This window comes from Oreochromis niloticus, linkage group LG22, assembly GCF_001858045.2.
Source record: "Oreochromis niloticus isolate F11D_XX linkage group LG22, O_niloticus_UMD_NMBU, whole genome shotgun sequence".
Classification (NCBI taxonomy): Eukaryota; Metazoa; Chordata; class Actinopteri; order Cichliformes; family Cichlidae; genus Oreochromis; species Oreochromis niloticus.
In genome coordinates this window covers 5,013,029-5,030,252 of record NC_031985.2, presented here as the reverse complement: position 1 = coordinate 5,030,252, position 17,224 = coordinate 5,013,029, and the positions used below count along the sequence as shown (strand labels likewise).

Here is a 17,224-nt window from a genome sequence, read left to right as displayed (position 1 = left end):
TATTATAAAACAAAGATTAATACAAATAAAATGAAAGGAGTCGCTACATTTACTATTAAAATGATTTTTTTTATCAACAGTGATATTTACACTGTATTTTACTCTTTTAAGCCAAGTTGATGAGATATTTCAGTTCTCTATATTTCATTATTTTCAAGCTGAGTTCAAAGGTCATAGCTAAGCTTTTTTCAATACACAGCCCAGCTTTCTTTATCATCATTTTGCAAGGTGAGAGGAGATTCTCTAGACTTTCTTCAACTTTTCCTTGCTACGCGAAAAATGATGGTAGTTGTTTAAGAGATAACAGCGAGTATCTGTGTGTGTCTCTGTGTGTGTGTGTGTGTGTGTGTGTGTGTGTGTCCTCAGTGAACTGTATCAGTCTCTGCAGTATCTTCCAGCTGCAGCAGTCAGTTCAGTTTCTCTTCAGTCTGACTGAGGGAGGTTTTTGTACGACTGTTTTTCACTGTGTGAACACATCCTGATTTTTAGGGTAGTGAAAACTCTTACAGTAATAAACTGCTGCATCTTCAGCCTGGACTCCACTGATGGTCAGAGTGAAGTCAGAGTTTGATCCACTGCCTGTAAAACGAGCTGGAATCCCTGATACTCGAGTGCTTGCAAAGTAAATGAGCAGGTTGGGGAGGTTTCCATCTTTCTGTTGGTACCAGGCTAAACGATGGTTGTTGTCCCAATTAATAACATCCTGACTGGTCCTACACTTGATGTTCACAGTTCCTCCCACAGCAGAGCTCACTGCTCCAGGCTGAGTCACTGTGATCTGTCCTCTGGACTCTGAGGATACAGAGACAAAAACATAAAGCAGCTTCATGGTTTTGTGGGCTTCATTTCAGAGGGACAGATGTTGATAGAGGAGAGGAGTTTGATTCTCTGGACTTTACCTGTGAAGCAGCAGCAGAGGAGAGTCCAGATGAGGACGCAGATCAAAGTCATGTTTTTGATGAGGAGGATTTCTGTGGCTTCTGTTGTGATGAAGGACAGCTGTCAGTCATCCAGTGTTCAACTCTCAGGACTATAAACTCTCCCAGAGCACTGGAGCATGGTGCTGCTGATGCAAAGTGCCTCTCTATGGAAATGATCTGACTCTGAGTCAGTTTGCTGCATTGTCTTGAAACCAGTTGTCCTCTTAGAGCGAAGGATCACTGAAAATGTATTAAAGTTGCTCTAAGAAGTCATCATTTCACCTGTATTGGCTTCCCTTCATTGGCTTCCTGTTAAATCCAGAATTGAATTCAAAATCCTGCTCCTCACATACAAGGTCTTAAATAATCAGGCCCCATCTTATCTTAATGACCTTGTAGTACCATATCACCCTATTAGAGCACTTCACTCTCGCACTGCAGGCTTACTTGTTGTTCCTAGAGTATTTAAAAGTAGAATGGGAGGGAGAGCCTTCAGTTTTCAGGTCCCTCTTCTGTGGAACCAGCTTCCAGTTTGGATTCAAGAGACAGACACTATCTCTACTTTTAATATTAGGCTTAAAACTTTCCTTTTTGCTAAAGCATATAGTTAGGGCTGGACCAGGTGACCCTGAATCCTCCCTTAGTTATGCTGCATTAGGCATAGGCTGCCGGGGATTCCCATGATGCATTGAGTTTTTCCTTTCCAGTCACCTTTCTCATTGACTATGTGTTAACAGACCTCTCTGCATTGAATCGTACCTGTTATTAATCTCTGTCTCTCTTCCACAGCATGTCTTTGTCCTGTCTTCTTTCTCTCACCCCAACCGGTCGCAGCAGATGGCCGCCCCTCCCTGAGCCTGGTTCTGCCGGAGGTTTCTTCCTGTTAAAAGGGAGGTTTTCCTTCCCACTGTCGCCAAAGTGCTTGCTCATAGGGGGTCATATGATTGTTGGGGTTTTTCTCTGTATCTATTATTGTACGATCTACTGTACAATATTAAGCGCCGTGAGGCGACTGTTGTTGTGATTTGGGGCTATATAAATAAAATTGAATTGAAAATCACTATCCCCTAATTACATATTTATATCCTCATGATTTGGTCTCAATTTTTCCAAATATATTAGACAGAGCTCTCTGTCACATCAAATGAGGGAATATGTTTGGGAAAAATAATTTCCATCCCTTCATTCCTCTTATACCATGGAGACTCTCTCACATCAGCTGTTTTCTCTACATTTATGTCAAACTGAATTTTATCTGTAAACAAGATTACAAGACTACATCCTCATATGATTCAGCTTGAAATTCGTACCACATTAGTTGTTCTTTGGGTTCATTAAATTTACTTTATTAAAATAAAACTAGATATTTTTAAATATGTTAACTGTCTCATATTATTATTTAGTCAGTTATTGCTTCAGATTTATTCTGTTCATGATTGAAATTCACATGAAATATATTTTATAGCAGTGAGTAACTGTAGTACTTGTTTCCTGTAATTCCTTCAGTCTCATGTATGATCCAGGTTTTAAATGATCTCAGAGAAAATGTTTCTGTAAGTGTTCCCATATCTCTCATGCTGTATAGTCCTGCCTACATTTAGGGGGAAGAATGAAGAAGTCATCACATAAAACCACATAAAATCCTACCAGGACAAAGACAAGGCAACTGTCTGCTGCTTTTTCTCACATGTTTCTTGGTCTGAAGTTTATATATTAACATGTGTGTACTGCAATGTGAGTGTTCTGAAGCTCTTCATGTTTCTTTAAGAATATTTCAATCACTCTGGACTCTTGAGGATACAAAACAAGTTCATGCTTGATGATAAAAACAACACATTCTAGTGTCTCATTAATAAATGTGAGGAAAACCAAAAACACTGCCTGAAATAAACCTGCATCATTTTCTATTCAAAAAGTTGTAATGAATGACTGAACTTTGCTTGAAATCATGTATGTGAAAGGTCATAGAGAGAGCAGCAGGGTGTGGCCTAAAATAGGGTGATGTAATGTCCTATGAGGTGGACATGAAGGAGAGGAGGAGAGAGAAGAAGAACATATATAAAAACCCCATGCAGACGGAATAAGTAGTTCTGCCTCTAGTTTCCTGTGATGGTAGAGAACATCTCTCTGTATGTTCACGCCTTCAGTGGAAGCAGGTGGACATTCAGAGGACCAGCATTTAGAGCTGGGTGAGTCTCCTCAAGCCAGACTTCCTGTATTGGGGCCGACTGGTCGAATCTACATTGTAATGCAGCACGAGCGATGAGCCGTCATTGCAAGGGGACAATGCAACTGAAAATAAACTGGATCATAACCTTCATATTGATCAACATTAATGAAGTTCTTTGCACTGACTGTTTAAAGGTTCAATATTAGTGTTTAAAGGGTGTAATATGAGGCTAATCATGTGGATACTTTCAGCTGGACTGTGATCTACAAAGAAATCTTTTTATTTTTATTTTTTAGGACAAAATATAAAACCTTACAGTCAATATGGACAAGAAATCAAAAAAAATGTGTGACACTGTGTCCTGACTGAAAACTGAAAGGTTCGACTGTTTGTGTTTTTGTTATCTGTGTTGTTTGTATCTGTGTGTGTCCGTGTATAAGGTTTAGAAGTTTAGACAGTAAACAATATGTTCAATAATTATTAAACATACAGGAGGAAACTTTAGCTTCTTTATGATTCTGGTTGACACTGAGATTTTCTTTTCCATAAATATAAATATTATAAAAGGACATTTTGAGCGTCGTCTTATGTTTTTGTGTTGCTGACTGTGAAGGATTCTGATGCTGATCTTTGTCTTCATGTGTGTGTGTGTGTGTGTGTGTGTGTGTCGGTGTGTGTGTGTGTGTGTGTGTGTGTCTGTGTGTGTGTGTGCTCAGTGAACTCTATCAGTCTCTGCAGTATCTTCCAGCTGCAGCAGTCAGTTCAGTTTCTCTTCAGTCTGACTGAGGGAGGTTCTTGTATGACTGTTTTTCACTGTGTGAACACATCCTGATTTTTAGGGTAGTGATAACTCTGACAGTAATAAACTGCTGCATCTTCAGCCTGGACTCCACTGATGGTCAGAGTGAAGTCAGAGTTTGATCCACTGCCTGTAAAACGAGCTGGAATCCCTGATTCTCTCTGACTAGTATACTTAATGAAAAGTTTAGGAACTCCTCCATCTTTCTGTTGGTACCAGAATAAATAGCTGGAGCTATAAACATCCTGACTGGTCCTACACTTGATGTTCACAGATCCTCTCACAGCAGAGCTCACTGCTCCAGGCTGAGTCACTGTGATCTGTCCTCTGGACTCTGAGGATACAGAGACAAAAACATAAAGCAGCTTCATGGTTTTGTGGGCTTCATTTCAGAGGGACAGATGTTGATAGAGGAGAGGAGTTTGATTCTCTGGACTTTACCTGTGAAGCAGCAGCAGAGGAGAGTCCAGATGAGGACGCAGATCAAAGTCATGTTTTTGATGAGGAGGATTTCTGTGGCTTCTGTTGTGATGAAGGACAGCTGTCAGTCATCCAGTGTTCAACTCTCAGGACTATAAACTCTCCCAGAGCACTGGAGCATGGTGCTGCTGATGCAAAGTGCCTCTCTATGGAAATGATCTGACTTGAACAGGAGTTGTTTAAAAAGAGTTTTTTACAGCATTTTTGGCATGTGACTCACATGAACTCTGTAGAATTTATAGACAGGTTATAAATCAAGAAAAACTTGACCCCTACAGTGAGGGGATGTGAAAGCTGTGTGAATTTGAACAGATGTGTTAGAGCTCACCTTTATCCTCCAATATCATCACCATCATTGACACCGAATGAGAGGACATAATCATAATCATATCATAATAGTTAAAAAAAACTGGAGAAGCAGTGCCAAAGAGCACTGAAGCTTTTATATTCAATGTTGACTCAACAATGTAAACAAACACTTTTTCAGTTTTTGCTCCTTTGTTGTGACATATCTCACTTTGTCACTGCAGAATGATGTCATGGAAATGTAATTAACAAAGTCTGCAGACAGGATGAGCAGTAGCCAACACCTTTTAATTCCCAAGCAGGTGAGAGAGAGAAACGCGGTCTCTAAAGATGAATGGCACAACCCTCTTTAAATACAGTCAAACAGAGGCATTTCTACAGTTGTTGTTCACACCTTTGACCCACTCCTAGAGAGAGGGAGAGTTTACAACCTTGTCTCCTCTTCCAGTGTCACATAGAGACTGCTCCTTGCCTCTTCCCCACATCCTCAAAGACCTGATTAACAAAAGACTTCACCACCTGTTGAATTCTCCCCCACTGGGTGTCACCAACTTTCTCACGATGCCTGACTTTGTACAATAGAGTAAAAGCTGAATGCTTCCCCACATGTGAACCTCGAAGTGACCCAAAAGTGATATTACTAAAACATGTGACAAATTCATAAAATAAAAGCAATTTCAAGCACATTTCCACTCTTTGGATTACTCTGCTAATCACATCAAAAACAGAAATTTATTTTTTGACATTCTGTATATCACATCAACTACATTGTACACTCAAAGAGGTTTCACTATGTGCATCCTTACTTCACTATTCTCCTCTCCACCCTTTTGTTCATCTCCAATCATCCTCATAGCCTAAACTTCCATACAGTCCCATTCCAAACTTCATCCAGTGTTCAACTCTCAGGACTATAAACTCTCCCAGAGCACTGGAGCATGGTGCTGCTGATGCAAAGTGGCTCTCTATGGAAATGATCTGACTCCAACAGGGAATTGGGTGGATCTGATGATTTCAGTGGATCAATCATTGACTTGGAACCAGTTGTCCCCTCCAGAATTCTCAGGTAACGACCTAATTTACATATGAATTGATGCTAAAAGACTAGCCAATTTAGCTTCCACTTGGCTGACAGAGGGTTAGAAAAGTCTGGGACTTCTAGTGTTAAGTCTGACGTCACTAGCCGTGTCTGGCCTCAAACTCCGCTGCAGGTCCCTAAGTCAAATGATCACTGCAGCATTACTGAGAGTTGAAAAACTGTCTAAATTATTTCATCTTTAATAAAATGATCAGTGTGGCTGCTCTACCAGATATAACAATTAAGTTTAACATCCAGGCATCCATGAAAACAGAATTTATGAAATTTAACGGAGTTAGAAGTTAGCAAGGAGTTAGCTCGCTAGCTTCCATCTAAATATATTACACCATGTTCTGACTGAGAGATTTATGAAACAAATTAAAACGTACAGCTCTGCTATCACTTCCAACATAAATGAAGACAGGAAAGTAAACAGCAGTGACATTTGTAGGGTTACTGAAGTTGGACTACCTGGTATATAATGATGTGCTACGTGATCGCTAGCATGACAAAGCTGTGTTAGCATAACATAAACAGAAAAGCTGGAGGACGAACACTAACGGAGGACTTTTTTCCACTCAATAAAAGTTAATGTGAGGGTTCCCAATGGTTAGGGGCAAATGCAATCGCATGGCAGGATGCTGTAAACGAACTAAACGTCAAACCAGTGTTGCCAACTTAGTGACTTTGTCGCTATATAGCGAGTTTTCAGACCCCCTTAGCGACTATTTTTCGAAAAAGCGACTACCGACAAATCTGGCGACTTTTTCTGGTGTTATTGGAGACTTATTTATGACGACTTTTAGATGTGAAAGCGCGTATCACTCTTACTCTCAACAAGCAGCGGGTGCTGCTGCGGGTACCTCACCCGACTTCTAGTGACTTTTAGGACAGCCAATAGTGATTTTCCTTACTGAGGAGTTGGCAACACTGCGTCAGTCAGGAGAGCCATCGAGATAATCCATCCACAATACGAGGTTAGTCATTAATATGCTGCTGCATGGGCTGGGCTGTAGTTACATCGTAAGGGTTTAAAAAACGAGGTTTAAAATGATTAGCAGCAATAAAAACCGAGATAAGCCGACAGTGATCACTGACTGTTTTTAGGGGCTTGTTGAGATTAAATAGAACAAAATACAAAGCATTAAAACATGTTAAAAACACAACAGCCTTATTAAATGCAGACTACTTTGAGCCTGGAAGCAGAATTCGTCACGTAATCACTTAAAGACCGGATTTTCATTGTTTTTCTTATCAGCCTACATCTCAACAATGTGATCTTTGTTTGAAGTATGTTTGGTCGGAGAGTTCCTTTGTGAGTGCACCAACCAGCATGTTGCCTGCTGTAACCCATAATTTCCTTCAGGATTAATAAAGTATTTCTGATTCTGAAATAAAAAATAACTCGATCCCTACAGTGAGGGGATGTGAACGCTGTATGAATTAGAACAGATGTGTTAGAGCTCACCTTTATACTCCTGTATCATCACCATCATTGACACTGAATGAGGGGACATAATCATAATTATAAGACTTTAGAAAAAACAGGAGAATCAGTGCCAAAGAGCACGGAAGGTTTTATAATCAATGTTGACTCAACAATGTAAACAAACACTTGTTCAGTTTTTGCTCCTTTGTTGTGAGTTACTTATCTCACTATGTCACTGCAGAATGATGTCATGGAAATGTAATTAACAGTCCACAGACACGATGAGCAGTAGCCAACACCTCTCTCTCACCAAGCAGGTGAGAGAGAGAGGACATTCAGTGGGGCACTGAAACGCAGTCTCTAAGGCTACGTCCACACTAATGCGTTTTCATTAGAAAACGCATCATTTTCTCTCTGTTTTGGCCTCCCATCTACACTGAGACAGCGTTTTCGCTCAAGGAAAATGCTGCGTTCTCTAAAAAAAACCGCATACATTTGAAAATGGTGCATTCGCATCATGTGTGGACAGCGAAAACGGAGACTTTCTAGATCAGGGGTGGGCAATCTCAGTCCACGAGGGCCGGTGTCCCTGCAGGTTTTAGATGTGTCCTCGAACCAACACAGCTGATTTAAATGGATAAATTAGCTCTTCAACATGTCCTGAAGTTCTCCAGAGGCCTGGTAACGAACTAATCATGTGATTCAGGTGTGTTGACAGAAGGTGAGATCTAAAACCTGCAGGGACACCGGCCCTCGTGGACTGAGATTGCCCACCCCTGTTCTAGAATGATGATGCATGTTAGTCATATGGTGCAGTCATTTGACCAATTAAACTAAGATAGCGGTGGGCATTATGCAGCAGTTGTTTTGTTTGCTCTATTAAGAATATTATCAGTCTGTACATGCTCCAGATAGCTTTTCTTCAAATTCTTTAACTCTTACTCGCTTTTGCAACTTTGAACTTTTGTGTTACTCGCAGCAACAACTCCACCTCATTGTTAGTCCATTTAAAAAATTCAGTCCTTTTCCTCAACATTTTGCCGCGACGTTTAAAGAGCTGGAAAGTAAATACGCGGCAGACAGAAATGAAGCAGGTTGAATCTTCTTGCGTTTCACACATGCGTGGACCCGCAACTCTGTGAAAACGACTGAAAACCCTAGTGCGGATGCGGAACGTTTTCAGATGAAAACGCCGTTTTCAAATCTATCTGGGCTAGTGTGGACGTAGCCTGAAGATGAATGGCACAGCCCTCTTTAAATACAGTCAAACAGTTGTTGTTCACACCCTTGTCCCGTCCGAGAGAGAGAGAGAGTTTACAACCTTGCCTCCTCTTCCAGTGTCACATAGAGACTGCTCCTTGCCTCTTCTCCACATCCTCAAAGACCTGATTAACAAAAGACTTCACCACCTGTTGAATTCTCCCCCACTGGGTGTCACCAACTTTCTCACAACACCTAACTTTGTGTAATAGAGTTAAAGCTGAATGCTTCCCCACATGTGAACCTTGAAGTGACCCAAAAGTGATATTACTAAAACATGTGACAAATTCATAAAATAAAAGCAATTTCAAGCACATTTCCACTCTTTTAATTACTCTGCTAATCACATCAATAACAGAAATTTCTTTTCTGACATTCTGTATATCACATCAACAACATTGTACACTCAAAGAGGTTTCACTATGTGCATCCTCACTTCACTATTCTCCTCTCCACCCTTTTGTTCATCTCCAATCATCCTAATAGCCTAAACTTCCATATGCAAAAGATAACAATAATGATAAAAGGAAAAAAACTTCCCAAAAATGTCAAATTACACATGGAAACATGATGTTCATTCAATAGAAACTGTGGTTAAGATAACTGGCATACTAGAAAAGCAGTGGTAGTTCTGACCGCTGGTATACCACAACTTTATGCTTTCAACAGCTATCGTTAAGCGACCTAGCTTGTATGAAGCTTATCTGATATTTATATAGTGATCCTCCAGCTTCCAACTGTATTACCCTTCCAGGACCTGAAGCTCAGTAAAGCACCCCTCTGACAGCCAAACCCATCTGTTCTCTGATTGAATTGTTAAATTTGTGATTGACATGACATTGACCAATTAGCTGAAAGGAAGACAAATCGGGTCAAAATTTGTACTTGTAAGTTGAGAGTCACGCACATGAGCGCAGAGATTTGCACATAGTTTTTTGCTTTGTATCTGTAACCAGACCTCAACAAAAAAAAATTGTAACTCGTGTAAAAAATGTTTACAAACACAAATCTTTTTTACACACACACAAATGTTTATCTGTAGATGCACAAACATAAAACTTTCACATATTTTGGTTTACAAGGTTACAAAACTCAGTTCACAACTACGCATTTGATTCACAAGTACAAAATATTTATGACCACAATTTGAGCCCATAAATGGCCTTCATCCCTCCAGTAGAGTTCACAGTCTTAGGCTACGTTCAAACTGCAGGTCTTAATGCTCAATTACGATTTTTTGATCAAATCCGATTTTTTTGTCTGGTTGTTCACACTACAAATAAAATGTGACATCAAACGCACCCTACTGTGAATGGTTCACGGCCCTCAAATCGGCCCGCATGAGCAAAAGAAGACGTCACACACAACGCGCTCTGTTTATGGAAGTAAAAATGGCGGCTACAGAGCTAGTAGGTGTTGTTGCAGCAGTCTATCAACTTTTGCACATTCGTAACCAACAGAATTTTACAAATTAATTAGAGAATGAAGGACACTGAGAAAAAAGAGAACTTGTGCTTTAGCAATGGCCTTGTTTGGAGCAGTGGCTGCTACCTCCGTGCAGAGGTATATATGGACACGGAGTTGTTTAGCTTGAATAGAATTGTCTCCCAATATATATGCATCTTTGTATGGAGTGGATCAGCCAGTTTATCAGAGCATCAAATACAAATATATCTGATTTTTCTATATTTATGAATATAGTCTCTAAAAATGTAGGAAATCAACAAAGTCTTAATTTACATCGATGCATTTTAATTAACATTTAAATTTCTGTAAATTGGATCCACTGTGTTATTCTCAGATTTTGATATCAGAAAAAGTCCCAAGAAATCAAAGTCAAAAGTTTTACATTCCAAATAAATTATTCATTATTTAAATGTGATGCACTGTAATATTTTCAGTTTTCACATGAGCTGACAAAATGATACAAATAGTGAATTATTTTGTTGAGTTTGTTTGTTTCAGAGTCAGAGAGCCGTGTCTCTCTACAGTCAGAGGTTTTTATACGGCGGCTCAATGAGTTTGTATCACTGTGGTTCACGTTCGGTGGAGGAACCAGACTGGATGTTGGAAGTAAGTCAGTCTTAGAGCCAATTTTAAAATGTATTTTTCTTTTCTTCCATTTCATTTAATAGGAAAGGCGAGGAAACTTTTTGTGAAACTGATAAATTATTTTAGACATTTTTTCATAAAGAAGCAAAGTCAGCTTTGGAAACGTATATTCAGCAACTCAATTTCAGATAAAAATCTGGAGTGTTTCGTAGTATTAATTATTATTTGTGGTTCCGATGATAAAGTTATATTTTGAGGGCTTGTAGGTTTAGTTCAGCCTAACAGAGTCAGAGAGCCGTGTCTCTCTACAGTCAGAGGTTTTTGTACGGTGGCTCAATGAGTTTGTATCACTGTGGTGGACTTTTGGTGGAGGAACCAGACTGAATGTTGGAAGTAAGTTTATTAAACTTTGTTTATTATGAAATATTTTATCATTTTATGTTATAACTACTTGTTAGACTGCTTAGATGAGAGAAAAGTATTTGTTTTATTTGAAATAATTTATTTTTTGATGTTTGTCCTTTTTACTGGACTAATTCAGATGAGCTCTGCAAGTTTCTCTTGTTTAATCTACATTTCTGTCATAGTAAAATATATGTAGACAAGAGTAAACTTCATCTTATGATTAGTTTGTAAATTTCCACCACATCAGCTGCTGTTTGGATGAGTTAAAGTTTGATTTCTGATGTTTTTATCGTGTCAGATGTTTCAGATTTAGTTTGAAATCATGTGAGCTGTTCAATAACATTTCAAATCTATATGAATGAGTAGCTGCTCTGTGCTTGTGTCCACTCATTTCTTCAGTCATCCATGATTTAGACTTCTAATCATTTTAAAGCCAAACTTCTGCTGTAAATGTTTCCACATCTGTTTCTTTTATTTCCAGTGTAGTTTGAACATATTTCAGGTCAAACTGTGTGATGATTCTCTCTGTGCTGATATGCATCAGAGGTTTCTTAAAGGGAAGTGAAACAATGTGTGAGTCAATGACTGGTGGAGCAGAAAAAACACCTGACAGAAACTTCTTAACGGAGAAATTCAAATTGTGGTTTGTGTCCTCTAAGCTGATTCGTGTTTCCTAGGTGATACCCGCCCCGCACTGAAGGTGCTGGGTCCCTCCAGTGCAGAGCTGGAGAATGGGAAGGCCACGCTCATGTGTGTGGCCAACAAGGGCTTCCCCTCAGACTGGAGTCTGTCCTGGAAGACGAGCGACAGCAGTGGCAGCAGCAGCATCAGAGGGGAGGAGAGCAGGACTCCTGGAGTGCTGCAGAATGACGGCCTCTACAGCTGGAGCAGCACCCTGACGCTCACTGCAGACCAGTGGGGGAAGGTGGGCTCTGTGACCTGTGAGGCCACCCAGGGCTCCCAGACTCTGGTCTCAGAGATACTGAGGAGAGACCAGTGTTCCCAGTCCTGATGTCAATCACTGAGTGTTTCATGCTGTTTTTCTTCTGTCTCTGTTTCTTTTTGTTTGCAGATTTTTAAAAAAGCATCAAACAGTCATATTTTCATCTCATAATGACAACAATCATAGCAACAATCTCCTCTAGTTTCATCCTTTTGTGTCTGTTGTAAAGCTGATATTTCAACCTTTTAAAAGAATAAAAATGTAACGAGGAAACATGTTCTTTGACTCTGTGAGTTTAATAAATGCACATTAAAAAATAAAGATTTCAAAAGATTTATTTAGACAGACCAAAAGAAAAAACGTCAACAGAACACAGCGAGTGTAATGTGCAGTGAAAATATTTAAACATATTTTTAAACCCACATTTTTTTATGAGCTGTTGAGGTCATGTCAACCATAGATTATCTGTGTGCTCTTCATAATTTCTACTCTCAAAGCTGCTTTATGATCTTCATTTTAATCTGAAAATGTTGAAAAAATATTATAATTGAAATTAAAGAGCAGGGTGTCATCTTTTAAACAGAGTTTATCTAAATAAAGTTCAAATGCAGATTTACTGAAGTTTGGTTAATGAACTATTTGGCAGTGAAACTGTGATGAAGCAACAAAGCAGAGAAGAGTCTAGAAGCTGGTGGTGGCAGAGATGAAGCAGGTGGAGACTTAGTTGAGGATCTCTAATTGTCCAGGATGAGGTGGAGATAAGGAGTCTGAGATTTAAAGCACACAAAACAGAGGCTGAGTAACTCACAGAAGGCAGCGAGACAACAACTGGACTCAAACAATGACGACATAATTGAGCTTGAAGTAGACATGATGTTAAAAACAGACTAACAGAACAAACACACAGGAATGCAGGAAGATGAGAGACTACAGGTCTGCTTTAATGAACTTATATTGAAGTTAATCTCTTCTAGTGTTTACAGCAAAATGAGAGAAACTCACTTCACTAAACCTCTTAACACAAGAAAAAGACCACAGTCTGTCAGGAGGACACTTGCTGGTTTTACATCTGACAGAGACAGTCTGTCCTGGAACAAAAGACTGAGTCAGCGCTTTTTCTCCCAGTTAATAATAAAGAATATCAGAGTTATTGAAGTTACAGGTTTCATGTTTCATGCTTCATGCACGACATTCACAGTGTTGGTTTTTGCCCAGTTTAGGTATTTGTGTCTTAGTCCTGTTTTTCTTTTGCTTTGTATTTTTCATGCAGTCTCAATGAACGCCTCGCTTTCTGGTAAATTCCATCCTGTTTCCACGTGTCTGATTTTGGGTCCTCTCACCCTTCGCTCCACACAATCTGCTGCTGCAGATCATGACATTATTTGAATTATTCATTCTTTTTGTTAAAGTCTTTATTAGTTTATTAGTTTCACTATTTGACCTGTCCAGGGTGTACCCTGCCTCTGACCTTAAGACAGCTGGAATAGGATGGGATGCATGTATAGTTTCATTATTATCATTATTGTCAGATCATCAGCATGTGATAATGTGGATATAATACCAAAATAGTAAAATGCCTTCTTATTTTGAATTTATTTATTACAGTTTTTTAATTTTTGATTTCAGACAACCAAATTGTACGATTAAGAAGAAAGCTGTGTTTCTTTACAGTCAGAGGTTTTAGCTCAATCTCCATGATGATACAAACTCTTTTCTTTCAGGAACCAGACTGGATGTCTGGAAATAAATCAATTTTAAATTAGTATTTTAAACAATACTTTGTCCTTCTGTTTTTGTTTTAGCATGCTGAAAATATGTTTTAAAAAAAAGTCCTGTTTAGAAGCGGACATGTCACAGTGCTGGATCTGTGACCCAGTGTTTTGTGTTTGTTGGTTAATTTATATTCTTTGATGACTTTTATTCATGGTTTTGGTTATCTTTTTTTCTTAAGTTCTTAGTGATCCTAGTTCTCCCTCCCTCAGTGTTGATCTCAAGCCTGTGTATAAGCTCTTGTCTCCGTGTTTATTCTTCCCTCTGTTGCACAGGCAGTCATGTCTCCATGTCTCAGTGTCTAGTGTCTGTCTCTGTTTTTGTTCCCCCAGTCACAGTGTCTTTTCTGCATCTACATATTTGTCATGCTTCCTGTTTTATTTTGATAGTCCTTGTCCTGTGTTCAGTTTTCAGTTTTGCTTCCCCTTGGTCTCCTTATGTGTGATTATTTCCATCTGTGCTCTCCTCCTGTGTGTCATTCCCTTGTTACTCCCTTGTGTATTTAAGCCCTGTGTTTTCCTCTGCCTGTTGTCGTGTTGTCCCATGTGCTGTAAGTTTCTCCATGTTTCTGTCCATCATTCCTAGTTCCATGCTCCTTATTTCCTAGTGTTTCTGTCTTTCGTCCCCCAGTGTCTAGTTCTTAGTTTCCATGTTCAAGTTTTGGTTTGTTTTTTGTAAATGTTTATTTTGTGCATTATTTCCCAACAAATAAAGCTGCCTCTTTAAATTTGTTTCCGTGTAAGAATCCTGAATCCATGAACCTTCATCCTGCCTGCCATACAGCAAACATGACAGGACATTGAATAAAAAACATTAGTATACACCAGGGGTGGGCAATTCCAGGCCCCGAGGGCCGGTGTCCTGCAGGTTTTAGATCTCACCTTGGGTCAACACACCTGAATCACATGATTAGTTCGTTACCAGGCCTCTGGAGAACTTCAGGACATGTTGAGGAGCTAATTTAGCCATTTAAATCAGCTGTGTTGGTTCAAGGACACATCTAAAACCTGCAGGGACACCAGCCCTCGAGGCCTGGAGTTGCCCACCCCTGGTATACACAGAGTCAGCCAGATGTAGAAGTGTGATGTGATAGTGTTTTAACCTGAGTGAGCACTTAATTAAATTATTCACAATATCCATATCCATTTCATCTTTCCAGGATATCAGTGTATTTAAACTTTTAGCATCCGAGAGCCTGAAAGCTATAAATATAATGAAAATAAAATGAGAAAATTTAAAAACTTGACTGGAAAAGTTTGAGGTCAGACATGAATACAGTTTATTCTAACTTTTACTTTTACCACTTTGCTTCAGTTTAGTTAATTTTATATCTAAATGTTTACAAATTGCATTTAATTCCTGTTTGAATCATGATATTAAAATGGGAAAGAGAGACATTGTCCTGGTAATTTGATGTTTTTGTGTTTCTTTTTAAATTCTTAAATGGTTTTGTCCTGCCTTACCTCTGAGCTACTTTACTCAAATACTCCTGTACAGAAACATATTATTAATATATGTTGTTTAATCCTGTCATGTCTGGCAGTTTATGCAATCTGAATTATGATCTGAATGCATTGTGGTGCCAAAAACATTTTGCTTTTCCAAGATCAGCTCTATAGGTTCTCTATGGTTCCTCTTGTTTCCTCTGCCTGTTGTCGTGTTGTCCAACAATGTGTCACCATCTGCTGCACCTGTAAGAAAAAACAAAGGGAACAAAAACATACAGCACCTGGAACACAAAGATAACACAAAGATATGAAAAATCTTTTTGTGGTGTGTGTCATTGTCACAAAAGGTAGACAATAATGAGGGCAGGGAGGTGCAATAATGCCCTCCTGGGTGTCAGAGGCAGACAGCGATAGATCCAGGAGATTCAGGCCAGCTGGAGCCCACAGCAGGAGAAGGAGGAAGGCCCCAGATGGGGCACCCAGAGCCAAAGGGTGAGAGTCTCAGAGAACCAGAGGCAACAGGCATCAGTCGGATGTCCTGGCACGAGCCGAGAACAGTGCCCAAGGACCACCTGGCACGAGGAAGATTTTTAGAGTTTGAAAAGTGGAATGAGAGGCAGAGTCTTCAGCTCAGAGAAGATCAGCTTCCAAGTCAAAGTCATGAATCACAATCACCCACAAATCTGTTTATTGATACCAAATACAGTTACAATGTATTCATTGTATACTCTGATTACATTGTATAAAGAGTTAAATGCATGTTTATTACTGCTTCTATTAATAGTGTTGTTATGAGTGGTTATGATGCTGTTTAAGGTAAATCTGGAGGAAATCCATCAGTCTCTGCAGCAGTCAGTTCAGCTCTTATTCAGTCTGAGGTAAAATAATATTAAAATGTGTAAACACATCTGTGCTGAGATAACTCTGAACTCTAAACTTATTTGTTTTCTATCATGTAGGAACGTCTGTGAGAAGTAATGTGGATTTTCTGTAGCTCCTTATTTATTCATGTTGCTTTAAAATTTAAGACTTAAGAGTCAAACTAATAAAATCATTTCACTTTGATAAGGACAAATCATGCTGAAGAACTGAACATAATTTATTGGAGCACAGAGTTTGATAAAACAAAAAAAAGATTTCAAAGTTATGCTCTGATAAAGCAATTAACAAAGTGGAGTCTAGGCAATGATGGGAAAGAGGAAATGAATGCTGGATTCAAAAGTTTACTATTTAAATTTCTACAGCAGCTAATTAATAAATACTTAATTTATCTACTGATGTTTTCTGTGTGTTCAAAGTATTTGGTGTTCTTTTAATTTACAGCAATACACTCAATGTTAATGCTGTGTGTGTGTGTGTGTGTGTGTGTGTGTGTGTGTGTGTGTGTGTGTGTCCTCAGTGAACTGTATCAGTCTCTGCAGTATCTTCCAGCTGCAGCAGTCAGTTCAGTTTCTGTTCAGTCTGACTGAGGGAGGTTTTTGTACGACTGTTTTTCACTGTGTGAACACATATGGGCTGTGATAACTCTGACAGTAATAAACTGCTGCATCTTCAGCCTGGACTCCACTGATGGTCAGAGTGAAGTCAGAGTTTGATCCAGTGCCTGTAAAACGAGCTGGAATCCCTGAATCTCTTCTGCTAGCATAGTAAATGAGGAGTTTAGGAACTCCTCCATCTTTCTGCTGGAACCAGGCTAAAAAGTGAGTCCTGCCAGAAACATAAACATTCTGACTGGTGCTACACTTGATGCTCACAGATCCTCCCACAGCAGAGCTCAGTGCTCCAGGCTGAGTCACTGTGATCTGTCCTCTGGACTCTGAGGATACAGAGACAAAAACATAAAGCAGCTTCATGGTTTTGTGGGCTTCATTTCAGAGGGACAGATGTTGATAGAGGAGAGGAGTTTGATTCTCTGGACTTTACCTGTGAAGCAGCAGCAGAGGAGAGTCCAGATGAGGACGCAGATCAAAGTCATGTTTTTGATGAGGAGGATTTCTGTGGCTTCTGTTGTGATGAAGGACAGCTGTCAGTCATCCAGTGTTCAACTCTCAGGACTATAAACTCTCCCAGAGCACTGGAGCATGGTGCTGCTGATGCAAAGTGCCTCTCTATGGAAATCATCTGACATATTTTTCTTTCCTTTTGTTTAATTCTGTGGACTGAA

At 39.4% G+C, this 17,224-nt stretch overlaps 3 gene segments (V, D, J or C); all 3 read left to right on the top strand.

Moving 5' to 3' along the window:
* The window catches only part of LOC102076541 (Ig kappa chain V-V region MOPC 21-like), an 811,057-nt gene that overhangs the window by 149,763 nt on the left and 644,070 nt on the right, over positions 1-17,224 (top strand).
* The window catches only part of LOC109194584 (Ig kappa-b4 chain C region-like), a 74,135-nt gene that overhangs the window by 8,155 nt on the left and 48,756 nt on the right, over positions 1-17,224 (top strand).
* On the top strand, positions 10,428-12,119 carry LOC100701123 (Ig kappa-b4 chain C region-like). The segment is given in 2 exon segments: positions 10,428-10,515; positions 11,577-12,119. A coding segment is annotated over 1 exon segment (264 nt).